We start from the raw sequence: 19733 nt of genomic DNA, 5'->3' as shown, positions 1-19733 counted from the left end.
ACCTCAAATCTTACATCTTATAATCCATGGTAGAGTCCACAATAACCCACTGAGTGGAAGGGAGTGAAGAATTATAACCTGGTCAGACTCTGCCTTTTAACCCTAAAGCCAGTCCCCACCAGCACCATGCAAATGCCGGGTAAATGGAGGGGGAGACAGCAAAAGCAATCCCATATCTGGCGTCAACGCCAGAGGCAGGACGGTGCCACAGACCCCCGACCCCACAAAGTGGCGCCATACACATGGGTTAAATGACGGCTGGTTTCTATGGAACCAGCCGATGCCGCCCAACCCCTTGGCCCATGTGTACTAGGTTTTAGGTGCTTATGGGTGATTGGAATGTGTCTTTAAGTCTGAAAGCCCTCTAGTCTCTATAGGCGTTGTTAGCTATTCAGGCTTATTTTTAAGCAAGAGGAAAACTATAAACTCACAAAGTAAAATCAATTATGACATCAAATAATAATGGATAGAACACATATCTATATCTGTTTAAAAAGGTACACCCGCCCAAAACCGACAAAGTGGTCCAGTTACAAAGGCCTTTTCACTAAATCTAGAACCTAATGCCTTTATAAATTGTAGTGTAGAATCAACAAAATATGGAGCAAAAATAAAATGTAAAGCCTTAATACAACATTTTTGCACTCTTTAACCAGTGTAACAAAAATAAGCTTACAAATAAATTGGCAGTATCTAATGAAGGCATATAATTAATGCCAGTCCCTATTGTTAGTAAAGCTGGCTGAGAGGTGGCGCAGACTGAAATGTTTGATGGAGCATTGCTGGTTTTGGTGCCTAAGGTGACTACCTCAGTTGCCATAAAAGATGGTCTTGCAGTTGCCTATGGAAGAGAAGATTTCCTTGAAAATAGGACTTGAAAAGAGCTTATATTAATAAAATGGATGAAATCTCATATTTACCTGGTTAATAAGATGTAATTCTAAAATGTGAAGTAGTCTCTCGCGCTACTGTGAGTATATAGTGAATAATTAAATAGAGAAAATGTCAAAGCAGCAATATCTAAAACGTGTTCAGTGTGCACATATCATATAAAAATGGGTATGGTGATATCGCGCTCAAGACAAATGAAATAAGTTACATACAAATGACGATATTTTGTATGTAACTTATTTCATTTGTCTTGAGCGCGATATCACCATACCCAATTTTAATAAGATGTAATATTTTATTGGTTATTTGCTTAAATTAATATTTTTTTTTTTAATTATATTCATTCTTGCTACAGATACTATCAGGTGTACAGGCAGGGGTTGCTGGAACTAGGGCTTCGAACCTGAAGATTTTAATGTGGGCTTGACAACAATTTTCTTACACCATTGGCTGGTAGAGTGTTGCATTTTTGTATATAATGAGGTCTACATATCAGAAAACCATACAAATAATTGTAACTGTTCTGTTTTTGCTCTTTAGCATACAAGATAACAAACTAATATGTGTATCCTTGGTAAACAAAGAATTGACTTCTTAATGGTAGAGTTGCCTTTTCCTGTTCTTTCTTAATGACCACATAGAAATCAATGTTTTACAGTAGTATGAAGCTATACTGCAGTATCTCTGCACTTCTTTCCTTTTTTGTTTTAACTACACACATTATATTTTCTGAAGAAACATATAAACATGAGGGCATGTTTTTTAGGCTGCCTTTGGCAAAATAGATAATAACGTTGTCCTTTAGACTCTTGCTGTAAACATGCTTCGTTCTCTTTTTGTATTCATTTAGGGAAACTAATGAATCTTTTTATGCTGTATTAGTCACAAAGCTGCATTTGTAGTTTAGCCGCTTGCCAATAAATGACTTTAAACAAATAGCAGATAATGGAATATGAACAGTATGGGAAGGCTGCTTATGTTTAAATACTGCCATCTAGTGGTATATTTGTGTATTGTGTTTAACACGTATTTGTTTTAAGAGTACGCTTTTTTTGGCACTCATCGAGGATGCACTGTAGGTTAGGACCACATAATTAACTTGTCATAGTAAATGACAATAAACAGTTTTAACATATCTGCATCTACTTTAAATCCTGTGCTTAAAATTCTGCTTCTTCTACTAAAAATTGTTAGTGGGCTAAGTGGGTGCCTGATTCTTGTGGCTTGGGAGTCTTGCTGATCCAGTGGCTTGAATACTTTCTTAGCCCCTGACCAAGAAGAAGTATGCAGATTGATAGTTCTGACTTTTGTTTACTGGAAGCTTTTTCCAGGGCATGGATTGAGGCCATTAGATCAGATTGTCAACCAGGTGAGTACATTCCTAATGGCAGCTTACACAGGCTTGCTTTAATAGTAACATATCACTTCCCTAACCCATTTGTTTAAAAAGGAAAAGCAACATCTAATCAGCAATAATTTATTACTTTTTAACTTTAGCTTAATTTACCCATACACTGATAATCAGAGGTGAAGTACCCCTTAAATTGAGGTCATTGGGGGAATGGCCCCTTTACATTGGTGGTCAGTAGATAAGTGTCCCATTAGATTGGTTGTCATTAGGGAATTGTTCCCTTACATTTGTGGTCAACAAAAGAGTGTCCCCTTAGATTGGTGGCCATTAGGGAGATGCCCCTTTACTTTGATGGTCAATGGAAGAGTGTCCCTTTACATTGGTGGTCAATGGAGAAGTGTCCTCTTAAACCGGTGATTAGAGTTCCTTACACTGAGGTCACTGAGGAACTACCTCCCTAAACGTGTGGCCAATGTGGGATCTTCTTACATTGTTGAAGTGGAGAAGTACACCTTTAGATTGGTGGTTAGTGGAGAAGTACTCCCTTACATTGATGGTCAGTGTAGATGTGCCCCTTAAATGTGTGCTCAGTGAAGAACTGCCCATATACATTGGTGGTTAGTGAGGTGTTGTCTTAGATAGATGATTAGTGTACTGCCCCTTTTATATTGGTGATCAGAGGAAACATACTTACTTACATTGGTGGTCTGTGGGAATAAGGTTCATACAGACAGGTATCACTGGTGTTTGTGTTCATGTGTTCAGATGTATGCATGCACCATTAGGTGGAAGATCAATGTGCCCAAATTGACCTCCCCTTGTTCCTAAAGTGTTCTGGTTTTCCACCTATCCCTTTCTGGATGAATCCCCTATTTCCTCACACTGTTTTCATTACCATTTAACATCCACAAGCCCATAGCAAAGATGTCACTTTCTCTGAAATACCCAGCTGTTTATTTATTCTGAACTATGGAGATGGTATCAGAAGAATACAGCATCATGAATAAAATAAAAACACGGAATGGCTTAAATAATAGGTGTAAGCATGAAATGAAGTGATCTGCCTTTAGAGTAATTGAAATATTATCAGTAGGGAACACATTTTTTCTTTCATTTGAATACTGATAAACCTACTATTCCTTCCTTGTTTCTAATAGTGTAGTCCATATGGCTGCCAATCAGATCTTGATTTCATTAACTGGTATGACACCTTGAATAAGCATGCAGGACAGGAAATACGATTTTTAAGATTTAACCACTTGCATGCTTGTTCCATCTTAGTGTGGGAAGCCTGTTGCCACTTAAAATAGATTATTAAAAGCACCTAGTGGGCTAATACCCAGAACTTTCTAATATGCAAATCTAGAACATCAAAAATGAAAGCTCAGGTTCTCCCCTTCCCGTTTTCCCACAGATTTTGGTGAGTTGGGATGCCAATCATAACTAATGGTGAAGTGAGGACCAGGATGGGAGTTGGTTCAAGCTCTCGATTATGGGGCTTTGTTTGGATTTGTGTACCTGATTTACCCAAGCTGTTACAAATACAGGTTTAACAAAAATGAGGGACCGATAGTGCTGAGTCTCAAAAAACAAACAAATTATTGACACAGTATACAAAAGAGTGTCATATTCAGTAATTAAAAAAAAAAAAAGTTGTAATGTGATCTAATGCAGAAGAAAATATGCTATCAGAGTTCAGAGACCCATATTAGCAAATTTGTTTTTTAGTTTAGTAAATACAGTATAAAAAAAGTCTTATTCTACTGTATATCTAAAATCGCATAGTTTAAATAAATTCCTTTGGAAGATAATGCCCCATTGATTGCATATCTGGATTTACAAAGTGCAATATTTTTAATATATAGAATTTTTTAGCTAATGGGCCCAGTCTTATTTTACCTTTTGCCATTTGAAAAGGTGGATCGTTGATTTTCCAATTTAAAGAAACAGGGTTACTGCCAGTGCTGTCTTCCTTTAAAAAAAATACTTGCATCTTGTCTTTCTCTTATATCATTAGTTTTAGTCATTGACCTTGAACAAGCATGCCGATTAGAAACCTGATCTTCAAACTTCCAGGTGACTGGTTTTGAGTATTCAGGCTACTGGGTGACCATGGCAGCCAGGCAAATAGCATTTTGAGAGGGAGTGCTCAGTGATGGAAGCCTATATAATTATCAGCACTAGGATTCTTGTAGAGGACAAATAGAGCTTGTCGTATATGATTAAAATCACATGAATCTGCGGTACATGAAGGCTTTAGTCTTAAAATCTACATTTGTGCTGCCAGCACATGCACTGGCCAGGTAGGTTTATCATTTTATATTACTCACCTGCTCTCCACATGTGCTTCACAGATTGTGATATTTTTTATTAAAAGCATTTGGTGTAGTTGCAGGTTTTTCCACTAGAAGTCACTGACACATATGTAAAACTACAGCAAGGCAACAGAGAGGAACATGATAAAGAAACAGGTACTAACAGCCAAGCTGCTTTGAGTCGGTAACATACAAAATAAGCACTCAAAATCCAAAGCCTAGAAAATCGGAATAAATAAAAAACAGGTTATATGCTTCTCTTCAATAAAGAAAGGATATACCTTTATAGCACATCAGTTTTATTTGTAACACTTTTGGGGCCAGATCCTCAAAAGAGATACTCCGACTTAAGTGCTGTTCAGTCTGTGTGTAACTTTGGAAACGATCCTCAAAAGGCTTTTTCCAAAGTTAGACAGAAGATCCGGCATGTGTAATTGATTTACACTGCCTAATTTTAGGATGCAGTACCGCATCCGCCGCTGGGGGCATTTCGAGTCGAAATGCCGTTGCTAGTATGCAAATTAGCACTTAAGGCGATCCACAAAGCTTTCTAGCTTCTTTTTTGCGCCGTAAGTGTTATTTTGCAAGTGTAAAATTAGGGCTCGTTTTACAAAGTGTAAAGTTAGTCACACCTTGTAAAGGCCCATTGCAGCGACGGCATTTGGTATGCTTTCCCGAGGGAGAACTCCACGTCAATTTGTAAAAAACAAAACCGGCATGGGTTCCCCCCCAGGAGCATACCAGGCCCTTAGGTCTGGTATGGGTTGTAAGGGGACCCCCCCTACGCCGAAAAATTGACGTAGGGGGTCCCCCTACAATCCATACCAGACCCGTATCCAAAGCACGGTACCCGGCCGGCCAGGAAGGGAGTGGGGACGAGCGAGCGCCCCCCCCCCCTCCTGAGCCGTGCCAGGCCGCGTGCCCTCAACATGGGGGGGTTGGGTGCTCTGGGGCAGGGGGGCGCACTGCGGGCCCCCCCACCCCAGAGCACCCTGTCCCCATGTTGATGAGGACAGGACCTCTTCCCGACAACCCTTGCCATTGGTTGTCGGGGTCTGCGGGCGGAGGCTTATCGGAATCTGGGAGTCCCCTTTAATAAGGGGGCCCCCAGATACCGGCCCCCCACCCTAAGTGAATGGATATGGGGTACATCGTACCCCTATCCATTCACCTGGAGGCAAAAAGTAAAAGTTAATAAACACACAACACAAGGCTTTTTAAAATATTTTATTATTCTGCTCCGGACGCCCCCCCTGTCTTCGTTATTAGCTCAATTACCAGGGGGGGCTTCTTCTTCCGCTCTCCGGGGGTCTTCTCCGCTCTCCGGGGGTCTTCCGCTCTCCGGGGGGGCTTCTCCGGACTCCGGGGGGGCTTCTCCGGACTCCGGGGGGCTTCTTCCATCTTCTCCCCTCTTCCGCTCTTGACTCGGCGAACCCCGGTTCTTCTGCAGCTCTCCGGTGCCTTCTTCTTCAGCGCTGGCTGCCTGCTATGTTTGTGTGTTAGCTAGATTTCAAACAGGCAGCCGGCGCGGTCTTCTGTGGCGTCAGGGTCTTCTGGTCTTCTGTTCTTCCGATGTTGTCTCGTCGCCTGTTGTCGCTGTAATGATGGAAGCGCGCCTTGCATCACATTTATATAGGCATCACCGTCCCATCATGCTCCGGCAGGTACCCACGTGGTGGGTGCCTACCCACGTGCACCCACCACGTGGGTACCTACCGGAGCATGATGGGACGGTGATGCCTATATAAATGTGATGCAAGGCGCGCTTCCATCATTGCAGCGACAAGAGGCGACGAGGCAACATCGGAAGAACAGAAGACCAGAAGACCCTGACGCCACAGAAGACCGCGCCGGCTGCCTGTTTGAAATCGAGCTAACACACAAACATAGCAGGCAGCCAGCGCTGAAGAAGAAGGCACCGGACATCTGCAGAAGAACCGGGGTTCGCCGAGTCAAGAGCGGAAGAGGGGAGAAGATGGAAGAAGCCCCCCGGAGTCCGGAGAAGCCCCCCCGGAGTCCGGAGAAGCCCCCCCGGAGAGCGGAAGACCCCCGGAGAGTGGAAGAAGACCCCCGGAGAGCGGAAGAAGAAGCCCCCCCTGGTAATTGAGCTAATAACGAAGACAGGGGGGGCGTCCGGAGCAGAATAATAAAATATTTTAAAAAGCCTTGTGTTGTGTGTTTATTAACTTTTACTTTTTGCCTCCAGGTGAATGGATAGGGGTACGATGTACCCCATATCCATTCACTTAGGGTGGGGGGCCGGTATCTGGGGGGCCCCTTATTAAAGGGGACTCCCAGATTCCGATAAGCCTCCGCCCGCAGACCCCGACAACCAATGGCAAGGGTTGTCGGGAAGAGGTCCTGTCCTCATCAACATGGGGACAGGGTGCTCTGGGGTGGGGGGGCCCGCAGTGCGCCCCCCTGCCCCAGAGCACCCAACCCCCCCATGTTGAGGGCACGCGGCCTGGCACGGCTCAGGAGGGGGGGGGGGCGCTCGCTCGTCCCCACTCCCTTCCTGGCCGGCCGGGTACCGTGCTTTGGATACGGGTCTGGTATGGATTGTAGGGGGACCCCCTACGTCAATTTTTCGGCGTGGGGGGGTCTCCTTACAACCCATGCCAGACCTAAGGACCTGGTATGCTCCTGGGGGGGGAACCCATGCCGGTTTTTTCTTTGAAAATTGGCATGGAGTTCTCCCTCAGGAATGCATGCCGCTGTCATTTTTTTTTTCCCCGACGCAACTTTAAGCCGTCGCGATCCTCAAAACTCGGCGTAACGTAACTTCGCGCATGCGCAGTACGGCCGACGCGCATGCGCAGTACGGCCGGCGCGGGAGCGCGCCTCATTTAAATGGGACTCGCCCCATTTGAATAGGAACGCCTTGCGCCGGCGGAATTTTAGTTACACAGCCTGAAATTTCTAGATAAGTGCTTTGTGGATCAGGCACTTAGGTAGAAACTTTAAGCCAGTGTAACTTAAATTGGATTTTTTAAGTTACGTCAGGTTTTTGTGGATCTGGCCCATTGATCCTGAAGTATCAAATGTTGCCGGGATTTTTTCATCATCATAATTAAAAATGTAATGTTATTGTTTCATGCACATTTTTTGTATAGCTTTTTGAAGGTATTTTTTTTTTATTATTATTTTTTATTATTTTCTTTTTTTTTAATAACTTATTTTCATCGATTTTTATATGGGTAAGGGGTACCAAGAGGAGCAAAATTTCCTTTGGCGTTAATCAATTTTTCGAAAAAGAAGAAATATCATGAAAAGATTATAATAATATAAAATATTTCTTTCTGTACTTCCGTAAGAAAATCAGGTACACGGGGGAATAATAGATTTGTGAAAAAAACATGTAGCCATGTCTTAAACGGAGAAAAATTTGACTTTTCCAAAGTCCAATTTTTCTCCGTTTAAGACAAGGCTACATGTTTTTTTCACAAATCTATATATTAAAGGATGTGGCACATATCTTCTAGTGGGTGAATGATTACCACCCTAGGGCAATTGTAATCTTAATAATACTACACTGGGGAATAAGATATACATTTATTATTAGAATGTAGTTGGAGTAGGACTGCACTCCAACTGTACCCAAAGACATGAGATGACAACCATCCGATCCTAATTTTTGTCTGTGAGATTAGATGTCATGGTAAGAAAATCTCACCAAATTGTGGTGTTTTATGACTTGATATCTTTGTGGAGAACCTGATGAGAGTGTATGGCGGAGCAGACCGATACTACATGGTTCATTTTGAGAGAAGAGGAGTAGAACAGCAATTAAAATGCAGAGTGACCGTCTTCTTGATTAAAGGGGGCAATTTTATCTGGTGAGTGCGCATTGGTGGATGATCTCACTGGGTGCAGATGTGTGGTTTTGGTGGATGATAAGAGATCTAACCTATCAGAAGAAAGTCATTGGCTTATAAGTTTAGTTCATGCGGAGACTGATTTAAAGGTTTTTTATTGGCACCATATTGCACTTTTTTAATACTTAATATTCTATTATTCTATTCTATTATATTCTATTATTTATTATGTGATTATTTTGAAATTGAGCACATGCACTTTAGCATAATATTTATTTAGCGCCCCCACTTTACATTTATAATAATGTGATGATTAGTATGACTGCAGTGTCCAATTGTTAACTACATACTTGTTTCTGACCGGTGATTTGTTTTTGTTTCTAATCAGTGATGCAAAGTATTAAGGTCAGGAGATCAACTTAACAGCCAGGCAACTAGCAGTTTCAAAAAGAGACCAGCAATTTCAGCCTCCATGTTTCCCTTATGATAAGCTTACACTAAATTAACATGACCCTACCTGGTTAACAGCAAATCTAATGGATCGTACCTACTGTAAGGCCTCGTTCACATGGCTGTTTAGCCGCATACACCAGATTCCGGCAGCAAGATTCAGCGGATTCTTGTGGCTGTTATCACAGGAGTCCGTGCCCTCTCTACCAGTACAGCGTACCTCTTTTACCTCATTCCCAGTAACAGAATGGGGTCCCACGTGCACTTTGCGCAGACCTCATACGTACACTTGTTAACTCCTTCACTCCTATACCACGTGGCTAGGCTATTGGTTTGGGCCCGGTTGCTGTGGAAAACTGATTGCCAGGGAGGGAGCCAGGTTACCAAACCCCTCTCTACCAGAGGGTCCTCCACCATGCCAGGCACCATACTTTATGACAGGCTGCAATGTACCTTGGTGTTCTTGGTTACCGATAGCAACTGCATTGCTCCTCCTGCTTGTCAAGCTAAGTGGACCTTTTGTAAGAGTTTCGCTTCATACCCCACATGTGCTTTACTGAACCTTTTCTTTCATAAGTCAGAACCATCAAGCACCCCTACTAGGAGGCTCTGAGGAAGAAGGTAATCCTTCGAAATGCGTCAGCCAGCAGTGGTTCGCACGTCTTCTCTTTAGGATCTGGAGACTGCTACCAGTAGATGGATTGCCACAAGCCAAAGACTGTTATATTGTGGTTTTCTTTCCATGCTTGTAGTTTTTAACACTTCTTTTAATAAATATATCAAAGGATAATGCACAAGGCTGGTGTGCCCTCTTTTTTCTATTCTCTTTTTTGACCCCTATCCTGGAGGGCAGCAAGGCCTGAGATATTATCCACTCTGAACTTTGGATCGCCTGGTCAACACATTTGTGCGCAAGAGTATTTGTTTTGCTGCTATACCTCCAAAAGGTAGTAGTCCATATTAGGCATTCCCAATAACAGGTAGATCTCTGGACTCCTAGTGCCTCAGAGGAACTGCAAGGTGAAGCAGTCCTTCTCTGCTGGATTCCCCTCATTCCTTAAAGTGGGAACAAACCGTAACCCCCAAACCCAGCCTTCCCCCTATTTATGTCACAAGCCGGTAGGCTGGATCCAAAAAGCCTGTGAACGTCAGAACACGTATTAACTCGTCCTCCCCGCCCCCAGCTTGGTTCAGAATCTGGTTTAGCTGAAAACTGAAGACCTGACTACATATATAAAACAATGACAGTCTCACAGCAGTCGCTGCTGTTTGCATGCAGCTGTACACCTCAGGCTTACTTGCAGTAAGGGACACAGTCAGTGGTATTTGTGGCTAAATGACCATGTGAGGCCTTATGCTTGTTTCTTCAATGGCCTGTGCATCCTTCGCACTGTTCCAGAGTTGCAGCTTCAGTCTCTTCAAATTTCATCAGATATCAGATGTCTGTTTTCCCCACCATGCGCTATAGTCTACCCTCTGACCCCCTCTGTCCATGAATAACATAGAGATCAGAGGACTAAATCAGGCAGGGCAATAGTGGACACGGGCATCCGTCAAAGCCAGAAGTGTCGATTGCTAAAGAGACAGCAGGAGGAGGGGAGGTAAACTGGAACAGAAGGAAGGTAGGAGAAACACTTTGGAAATTAAGAAATGGCTGCACACCACAACTAATATCCAACATCAGAAAAAGAGGGGGAAAGAGGTAACAAACATTGGGGCTTTTAAGGTGTCAAATTAAGAAAATATGAAACAAAATAGATTATATTATTATTATTATTTCTCTGCCCCAGTTCTTTAAATAATATCCAAGATCCTTTATTGGACATTCCAAGATGACACCACAGGACAGAAGATTGCCTGGTGGATGCGTTTCACAAAATACAAATGTGCTTAATTATTTTCTACTGTCTGTGAAGGCGAGACAGGCTTGGCACCCACAAGTAACATTAGGCTTCCTTGTCTCACCTGGAGCGGCGTATGTTGCTTGTTCAGTTCAGGAGAATCAAGTCACCAGAGAGGTGATTATAATAGGGTTATAATAATCTATAGGGTTATTAATAATCTATTGCCTCAATCTGCAATTTAGCCTGAACAGGTTGTTTTAAAAAACTCTTTGAATTAAAGTGGAGCTCCATCCAAAATGGAAGCTCCACTTGTCTGTCTCCTCTCCCCTCAGCTGCCACATTTGGCACCTTTTAGGGGAAGGTAAGCGCTCCCACTTACCGTGGCGAACTCAGCCGGAAGTTTGCCCCCCCATTCACAGAGTGCAGCGGGCTTCGCACATGTGCAGTACGGAACCAGCTGCACATGTGCAGTAGGGAACCAGCCTTGCGGCTTCACTGCCGATTTCCCTTAGTCTAGATCAGGGGTGTCAAACTCAATTTCATCGTGGGCCGCAACAGCATTATGATTGCCCTCAAAAGGGCCGGTTGTATCTGTAAGATTAGATTTCCAGTGCATTCCCTCCCCTTTACATTAGATGTCAAGAGTCACCCCACCATCAGAATTGAGTCCCCCACTCTCCCTTACATCACAGTGCACCCCCTTTCCTTATGCTGCTGCTGGGAATAAGCTGGATGCATTGCTTGAAAGCAGAAAGTAAGGGTTTGGAGGAGGACCAGAGGAGGGCTGGAGCGGTGAGAGGGCCACATGAAATGGCCTGGAGGGCCGGATTCGGCCCGCGGGCCTTGTGTTTGACACTTGTGGTCTAGATGGTGGCAGCAGCACCCAATAGCCGATTGAAAAATTGGCTCGGGTGAGGACACCGCTGGATTCATGGACAGCTACATATCTTAATATTAAAAGTCAGCAGCTATAGTATTTGTAGCTGCTGACTTTTCATTTTTTTCTGAAGGAGCCTGGGGCTCCTCTTAAAGTTAATGTCATTTTAGGTCAAGCTCTAAGTTCAGCTGATGTGAATGATTGAAATAAATATGCTTTGTTAATGTAATATACAAAAAACAAATAACACATTAATTTACAGGTATATTTCAGTTATTAGAATAATATAAGAACTGTGTTCTTAAGGAACTATTTTACTCTTTTGTATTAATGACACATTGTAGTAGATGTCTACCTCAGTTAGAGTGGGTTGGTAAAATTCCCTCTTTACGTTATACGTTTACAGTTAGAACATTTCCAGACATGCCCACCTGGATTCTAATGATAATCTTTACATTAGCATTGAATGCAAGAGCAAAGAATAATGACTAATTTAAGTGGGTGGGTAATTGACACAGAACTCTTTATTGCTTGATATGGCAATACCACATCCGTAAAACTGTTCTGATATCACATTCACCTCTTGAGGCTACTATAAACATAAATCCAGTGCATCCTGTTATCCTGCTATTTGGTTGTATTCCTGTAATTTGTTACGACTTTTAATTGGGTTAACAGGATGTAACTTTTTATCCATGACTAAGAGTCTTTTATCAATGAGAACATTATTAATTTCCATCTTCCATTATACTGTACAATATATACACACATATATTTATACATTTTCAGTGACGTATACTACTTATACACATACCTATATCTGGCTGATTATACTTGTTGTTGGGATGAAGTGGTAATTTAAGCAGTTGGGAACAGGTTAGATATTTGGGCTTGGTATAAATTTGGTCAGATATAAACTGGTCTTCAGCCTCATGGAGTTAAAGGAGTTGTAAAGGCAGAAGGTTTTTTACCTTAATGCATATGCATTAAGATAAAAAAAACTTTTGTGTATAGCAGCCTCCCAGCATCCCCTAATTACTTACCTGAGCCCCCTTTCTCTCCAGCGATGTCCATAAGTGTCATCTGGGACACTGCTTCTGATTGGCTGAGACACAGCAGCAGCACCATTGACCAAGGGTCATTCGGATAGGAGGGAGGGGCCAGGAACAGCAACGAGGGACCCAAGAAGAGGAGGATCCAGGCTGCTCTGTGCAAAACCAACTGTACAGAGGAGGTAAGTATAACATGTTTGTTATTTATAAAAAAAATAGACTTTACAATCACTTTAAAGAGGAATTGCAAGTATGGATATTTTTACATAGTTACATTGGTCCATGTCTGGAATTCTTAGCTTAGAGCTATATTCCAATCTGTATTTATATGCTAAAATGAAATACATTGAGATCTGCTTTGGAATTTCCCATTTTGATGAGTGTTAGTAAACTATACCGGTTGTCTTTCCATTTTTCAGCTCATTTTTAAAAAATGTTAAATAGTAATAATAATACTAAACACAACAAAGTTTTTTTAATAAAACTAAGCTAACCAAGGCACTTATTATTGTAGTCTTGTAGTCATTCTTTACTGTTCTCTGTAGTATGACTCCTCTTCAATTTGTTTCTGTGTTTCTGCGTAATCCCTACATGTGCTGGATTAGGACAACATCTGCTTGTTTATTCTCTTCTACTGGGTCAAAGCGATTAGCACCATTTCAATGTGGCACTGTTTTTAATTATTATTGGGTACACTGTTGCATTGTGGTTTGGATGTTTTTTTTTCTGCGGCTGCTCGGGTTTAGGGGTAAGCGGAACTGGTCTGGTTTGATTCGATGTGGATTTGCTGAATCCTTTGTGGCCGCAAAATCGTAACTGAGCAAAAAAAAACACTGAAGTTTATACAGGGAAAACATTGATTCAAGTTTTACAAAGCATATAGGCAAGCTATTGTCAACAAAGTTCATAGGGAGCTTAGCACTGCTATGAGGGATATGTACCAATCCCCAAAAAAGTCTCAGTGATAGCATATACTAGCAGCACATATTTGATTGTGGAAGTAGATTATATGGTAAATTAGCAGTTTTGGCTAATGCAGGAAAGAACTAAAGCTTTTTTAAGTTTATGTGTTCTGTTGGGGAAATGTTCCTTGACTTTCTGTTCTGGAGATGCAACGGAAATTGAGATGAAATGTCTACAAAGTGAGAGACAGTTATCACTGTTCCTATTAAAAGATTTCCCCTCACCTCATGTTCTGGTAACAGTCCAAAAATTTTGAGTTTTCCATCTCTTTCTGTACCAAAAGCAATGGTTGCCAGGATAAATATAAAGGGTGAATCTCCCCAGTGGAGACACAAACAGCAATAAAAACTTAAAGTAAATGTCCGGTCAAAATCTAAGCTTAAATCTGCTCCCATCCTTCATTCTAATCCTTATATTAACTAGCCTGTAAATAAAAGATGTGTATACTTACTTAATTTAAGGGCACTCCAGTCGGTTCACATGAATGGCTCCCATTGCCAGCTTCAGGGGAGAGGAGGGACAGCAAACAACGGATGCCCCATGTGATTATAATGAGGACTAGGCACCCCAAAAAGGCCGTGTGAGAGGACCAGGCAGCCATGTTGTTCAGGACCCAGGTCACCCCTGATTTTTTTTTTAAATAGGAGACAGAGAAGCAGTGTTACCCTCTTTAAGAAATGGCTACATTAGGACTTTTTTTTTTTATTATTATTATTATTATACACAATTTATATAGCGCCAACAGTTTATGCATCGCTTTACAATGTATAAGGGGGGGGGGGCACAATTACAGTACAGTTCAATACAAAAGGTACAGGAGGGCCCTGCTCGTAGAGCTTACATTCTAAAGGGAAGGGATAGTGGTACAAAAGGTAATAGCAATTTTATATTTTATAGCAATTTTTATTTTATACAATTAACAGACTTTTAGCTGGATTCCAGAACATTCTTATCAGTCCATTGAGAGCACATCAAACCATCTCCACTCTATGAAGCCAATACATATTTCAGTATCATTATATAGCCTTATAAACATTCAGTAAAAGTTTAAGTAATTATCAAAGCAAGCAGATATCCTCTTCACTAATCCCACCTCGTAAATAGCTCAGCTGGAGTAGTCAGCAAATGCGTATTCTTGTCTGCCTTTTCTTGTAGAATCAAAAACGTCAGTGTATTTAAGAATTCCTGAGATGATAATGGTACAACCAGAAAAAAGGACATATTTACCCATTAATTAACAACAGTTGAAGCCCAAACAACACTATCCTAGGAGGGATTGGAAGCAGATAAGGCCCTTCACCTTTTCCAGGTGAAATAGCATACGATACCCATCGAGTTTCGATTCACTTAAAAGGTAACGCTGGACAATAAAATACAAGGTACCAGACTGTTACCTGTAGGCATTTAAAGAGAATAATACCTATAGAAAACTGCATCTGTGGGAGGGCAGCTACATGGTCATAAACACAGTAACATCCCATCAGCCACGCCTCAGCCCTCTTGATTGGTCAAGACATTTCTGACAACACCCCCCCTCATGGACAAGAAAAGAGAGACTGCATCCACAGTCTACAGTTCTCTTTTAACATCAACACAAAGAACATCAGCCAAGGCATATGAGGGTTCCTGATCTGTCTTACTCATTGATTGGACTTTACTAAATCAAGATTTTGTTAAGTATTTTCGATCCGTAAAACCCTTTTTGTTTTTTGTTGCATTATTGTCTTGTTTTCTTTGTAAAACCCCTTTTATGTAAATATTTTATTTGCACCATTTAACTTTTTCCATATTGAAAAGTGCTAACTTGTCTCTAATGCAGAACTATAATATACCTGTCTATAATGACAATGTGCATTAGGCCCCATACACATGACCGGCTTTCTCGGCAGAATTCAGCAAGCAAACTCAACGGGAGACGTATTCTGCTGAGAAAACCGGTCGTGTGTACACTTTTCGCCGAGAAACCCGTCGGGAAACTCGTCGAGCCAAATAGAGAGCATGTTCTCTATTTCCTCGTTGGGCAATGGGAAAATTTGGCTCGACAAGTTTTCTGACAGCTGAACAAGGAACTCGACGAGCAAAACGATGTGTTTTGCCCGTCGAGTTTCTCGGCCGTGTGTACGGGGCCTCACAGACGTTTATTTTAAGTCACAAGTGTTATCGCTGATATTGTGAATGGGTGATTGGCCAGACTCTACCTAGTGGGGCAGTGTGGTAAATTAAACCCCAGTGACAATCTCACTGACTGCTGGCACTTAGATTGTGGTGCTGGAGAAGTTGGAGAATCTTTCTGGAGGGTGAGACTGAGAGTGCCATTGTCATGTATTAGTTACAGCACGTGTGAGTGTGACCAGTCATTTGGCATAAATTGATGCAGGTGCCCCAGGTCTGACACCGCATTCATCACACTCCATAGTAAAGCTTTGGGGACATCACCACCCAGGCACTGCAGCTGTTGTTGCTGCTCTTTCCTCTTCCCACTGGGGAGATCATGTGATTGCACTGGAGCCCCCTTAGATTAGGTAAGTATACCTAACTTTCTAACAACAAAAAACATTTTGGTTTTATATATACTTTAACCTTTCAATTTCCAGATCTCTGTTATTGACAATATTTATAGTCATAAAGATCTATTCTTTGTTTGTCTTCATAGAGCAGTGGTTCTCATCCAATTGGCTGTGGCCTCCATCCTGCTTAGGTGCGCATTGGCAGGAACACTCGGCAATTGCTGTGAAAAAAATTACTGCTTAAATGAAAGAAACAGCCACAGTCTCACAGTTCACCATGTAAACACAACCATTAACCAGACAGTTTGTACCTGCAGCCAATCAGCAAAAGTCTAATACTGTCACATGACAGTACCAGAATAATCTGACTGGTTGCAGTTCCAGGGTGTCTGATCAGTTACATATTGTGATTGCATATTACACGTAGTGAACTGCGAGACCACAGCGGTTTTATTAATAATTATGATTTAATTTGTGTGTGCCCTGGAAATTGTCAGGTCATGTATTCATGTAATCATGCCTCCTGTGTGTCCGCATCTTACAATCACACATTATTCCTCTCTGTCTCCAACTTGCCCCTCCCTTGCTTCTCCTCTCTAGTCCTCCCATACAGTTCAAGCTGTGCCCCTGTGACCCTCACTCCAGCTTTCAGCAGTTAAGCACTGGTAGAGGAGAGAGCATGCCAGGCAGCACTTAGCTTTAGGACCCCAGCTGTACAGATTGACTGCACCAACTGCACATTTCCATCCATTCCTCCACTCCTGCACAGAACTTTATCCCATTAGGATGGTGAGCCATAGGTTCCCAGAAGATGTTCCTCTAGCCTCCTTCTCCAATAACACCCCATGCGGCCAGGTAGGTGATTCTGGAATGTGTACGCTGTAAAGTCTTTGAGAAGATGACCAGCCAAGCAGCCTATATTTTATCCCACCTATGATTCCAGATGCATTCATCGTTGAGAGTGTGACTTATATGGAATTATGGTCAACCTGGTGCACTCATCAAACTTCTTCATGTCTTGATCACACATGGTTGGTCCCCTACATGTCATTTTTGGTGAACCTTGGACTACCATTTCACTACTGGTGTCTCCAACAGGTTTGCAAATTGAAAAAGGGGAGTCAGTTTGTCTCTACAGGGCCCGTGATTTCTAATAGTGACCCTGCACACACTAAGATCTAAATGTGTATGACCACAGCAGGGAAGAAGGGAGAAAAAAAACAGACAAAAAGACACAAGGGAAAAGGAAAAGGAGGTATAGATAAAGAGAAGAGAGAGATAATGAGAGAAAGGCAAAGCAATACAGTGAGACAAAATAAGGAAGAAAGTGAGAGAAAAACAGAGAGGGAGAGAATGAAAGCAAGAGAGAGATTGAGAGAAAGAGAAAAAAAAGGGAAGCAAAGAAAGAATGAGAAGGAGAGGGAGGAGAAAGAAGGTGAGAGAGCAAGACATAGACAATGAGTGGGATTGAGAAAAAGAAAGCTTCAAATAGACTTAAATACTTTTTGTCATTGTGTGTATTCAAATTACAGTAACTCATCTTCAACTGATTGGTCCCTTTTAATACATTTTAAATACATATTTTGTATTCCCCCATATGTTTATTTTATTAGTATAAACTTTCTTTCACTGTTGCGGCGTGGAAGAATTTACTGGACCCTTGTCTCACTAAGGTTGAAACCATTGATATAGAGTATTAATATAAAACACCCCTAAATACAGACTAGCCTGTATTATTTTGGTCATATAGGACTCTTCTTTTTTGTGTCTATATATTGACAGTTGTTATATACTGCAACAGCCCAGAATGCAAAAGTGTATTTTCTATTGTGCTATATCACTAAAACTTCCCACCTTCATTTTTGGAGGCAGTCATTCTTCAACTGGCTAACTGTTGTTATTAAATCAGTAGTGCCCCCATCTTTAGCAATTAGCTTTTCTTAGTGAAATGTTTTCTCTTGTTGTCATGTATGACCTATGTGAAGGGCTCGCTGAACTCCCTATGACCGTTTGGCTTTTCTGTGGTGCTAGGAATGGATTGGCTGGAAGTACAAGTATATTTAAGTTATGACAATTGGAGTCTGGCTATAAGTGGAGAGTTTCAGGCTCGTTTTCTGTGTTCACTCTAATAAAAAGATAAGGATGTTATTCACCACCGCATTTCTCTCATCACATCATCTAGCATTTGGATGCTTACCCGTGATACAGTTCAGTGTGAGTACCTAAAATGGTGTTTATTAATTTATTGATTTGCATATAAATGATGACAGCGCATTTCTTGACCAATGCTTCTTCTACTGCTAGGTTTGCTCTTTATATTTGCACTTAGTGTTTAAACAATCTAATGTCTTGGTGGAGACTAAGCCATCACTTTGTAATTTTTGGCTGATACTGAAGGAAAAATATATAATACTGTACATCCATTAGTCTATACAGTCCGTGCATTAAACCTCTGCAGGTAGCAATGATTTTGCCACCATGCCAGCTTCTCACCCTGGGGCAATGGTTACCAACAGTGTAAGACATTAAGGACACATGGTTTCCTAAACACTGGATTAATTGCAGGTTCTAGTTAAGTAACAGTTTCTCAAAGACCTTTGTGTATTTCATTGCTAACTGTTTATGTGGGTGGAAAAGAGGCAGGGCTGCCAGATCCCTCACCTCACCAGTAAGCTGAGAGGATAAAAGGGAAAAAAAGTTTGTGTTCAAACCCCAAAAAACAATTGCCTTGCCTGGATAAATGCCTACATTGGCAACTACCCTGGAACTCTGCCTTCTTTCTTTAAAGTGCTTGTGTGAGTATTATGAACTGTACAGTATTTTATTTAATATCAGCTTATATTGTGTATGCATGTCAGATATGAAGAATTAGCAATATTACTTATTTAAATGCAAAATATAGATATATTTTCATAGAAGTAAAAGAAAAAATTGATGCATACGTAGCAATAACCCTTAGCAACAAAGCAAGTGCCCTCTTTTATTACTTTAGATCAGTGTTGATTGGTTACTTGGGGTTACTGTATTTTTGCATTATGTTCTATGCCTACATGCACAATATGTAGTTAAAGATATTTGGAGTTTAGAACTTAAGCATAATATTTTGTATAAAATCCTATTAAAATATTATAGTAATGTAAAGTATGGTAATATTACATGTGTATAACTGCCAGAATAGTGTAAGAAAGAAGGCGCCACAAAAAAAATATCTGACAAGTAAAATTCTGTTCTCGTATCAGAGGCAGAATGATAATCTATCTTGTTACTGCCGGAAGCAATTTTTCTGCAAATCAGACACTTGTCTGCTTCTTTACTTACACAGTACACAGTATGTGTACACAGCATGATTTACATTAATAATGGTAGAGCAGTCTATCTTATATGCATAATGTATACTATGTATACACAACACTGGAGCTGTTGGAGATATACAGTATTTATATTACTGCTAAGAACATCATGAGACACATATGTAAACTGCGCTATATAAATCCTGTATAATAATAATAATATGTAATTTATTGTATGTTAGGGTACAATGTACTCAGTCTTTCCTTCCTAAACATTTTAGTGTTTGTTTTCTAAAAGTGTCAGAATGTGAAGAATTTTAGTTGGATAATAAAGCATTCCTAATGACAATTTGATCATGAAAAATTACTCCTTGTTCC

At 41.2% G+C, this 19733-nt stretch overlaps 1 protein-coding gene across 6 annotated transcripts in view; it reads left to right on the top strand.

Moving 5' to 3' along the window:
- The window catches only part of EDAR (ectodysplasin A receptor), a 145206-nt gene that overhangs the window by 60745 nt on the left and 64728 nt on the right, over positions 1–19733 (top strand). Inside the window, exon 1 of one of the 6 annotated variants that reach the window (XM_040336477.1) lies at positions 15117–15231. The exons of 1 other annotated variant lie outside the window; for it this stretch is intronic. Coding sequence is in view for 3 of the 5 variants with exons in the window: in XM_040336474.1 (XP_040192408.1) it covers positions 18806–18860 (55 nt within the window). In the remaining 2 variants the exon portion in view is untranslated. Of the gene's footprint in view, positions 1–15116; positions 15232–16694; positions 16921–18001; positions 18280–18723; positions 18861–19733 lie in introns of those variants that run through there. 4 more of the 6 variants (XM_040336476.1, XM_040336475.1, XM_040336474.1 and 1 more) reach the window with 4 other exon arrangements.

Source organism: Rana temporaria, chromosome 2, assembly GCF_905171775.1.
Source record: "Rana temporaria chromosome 2, aRanTem1.1, whole genome shotgun sequence".
Classification (NCBI taxonomy): domain Eukaryota; kingdom Metazoa; phylum Chordata; class Amphibia; order Anura; family Ranidae; genus Rana; species Rana temporaria.
The sequence above is the reverse complement of the archived record's forward strand: the minus strand, read 5'-3'. Positions and strand labels throughout refer to the sequence as shown.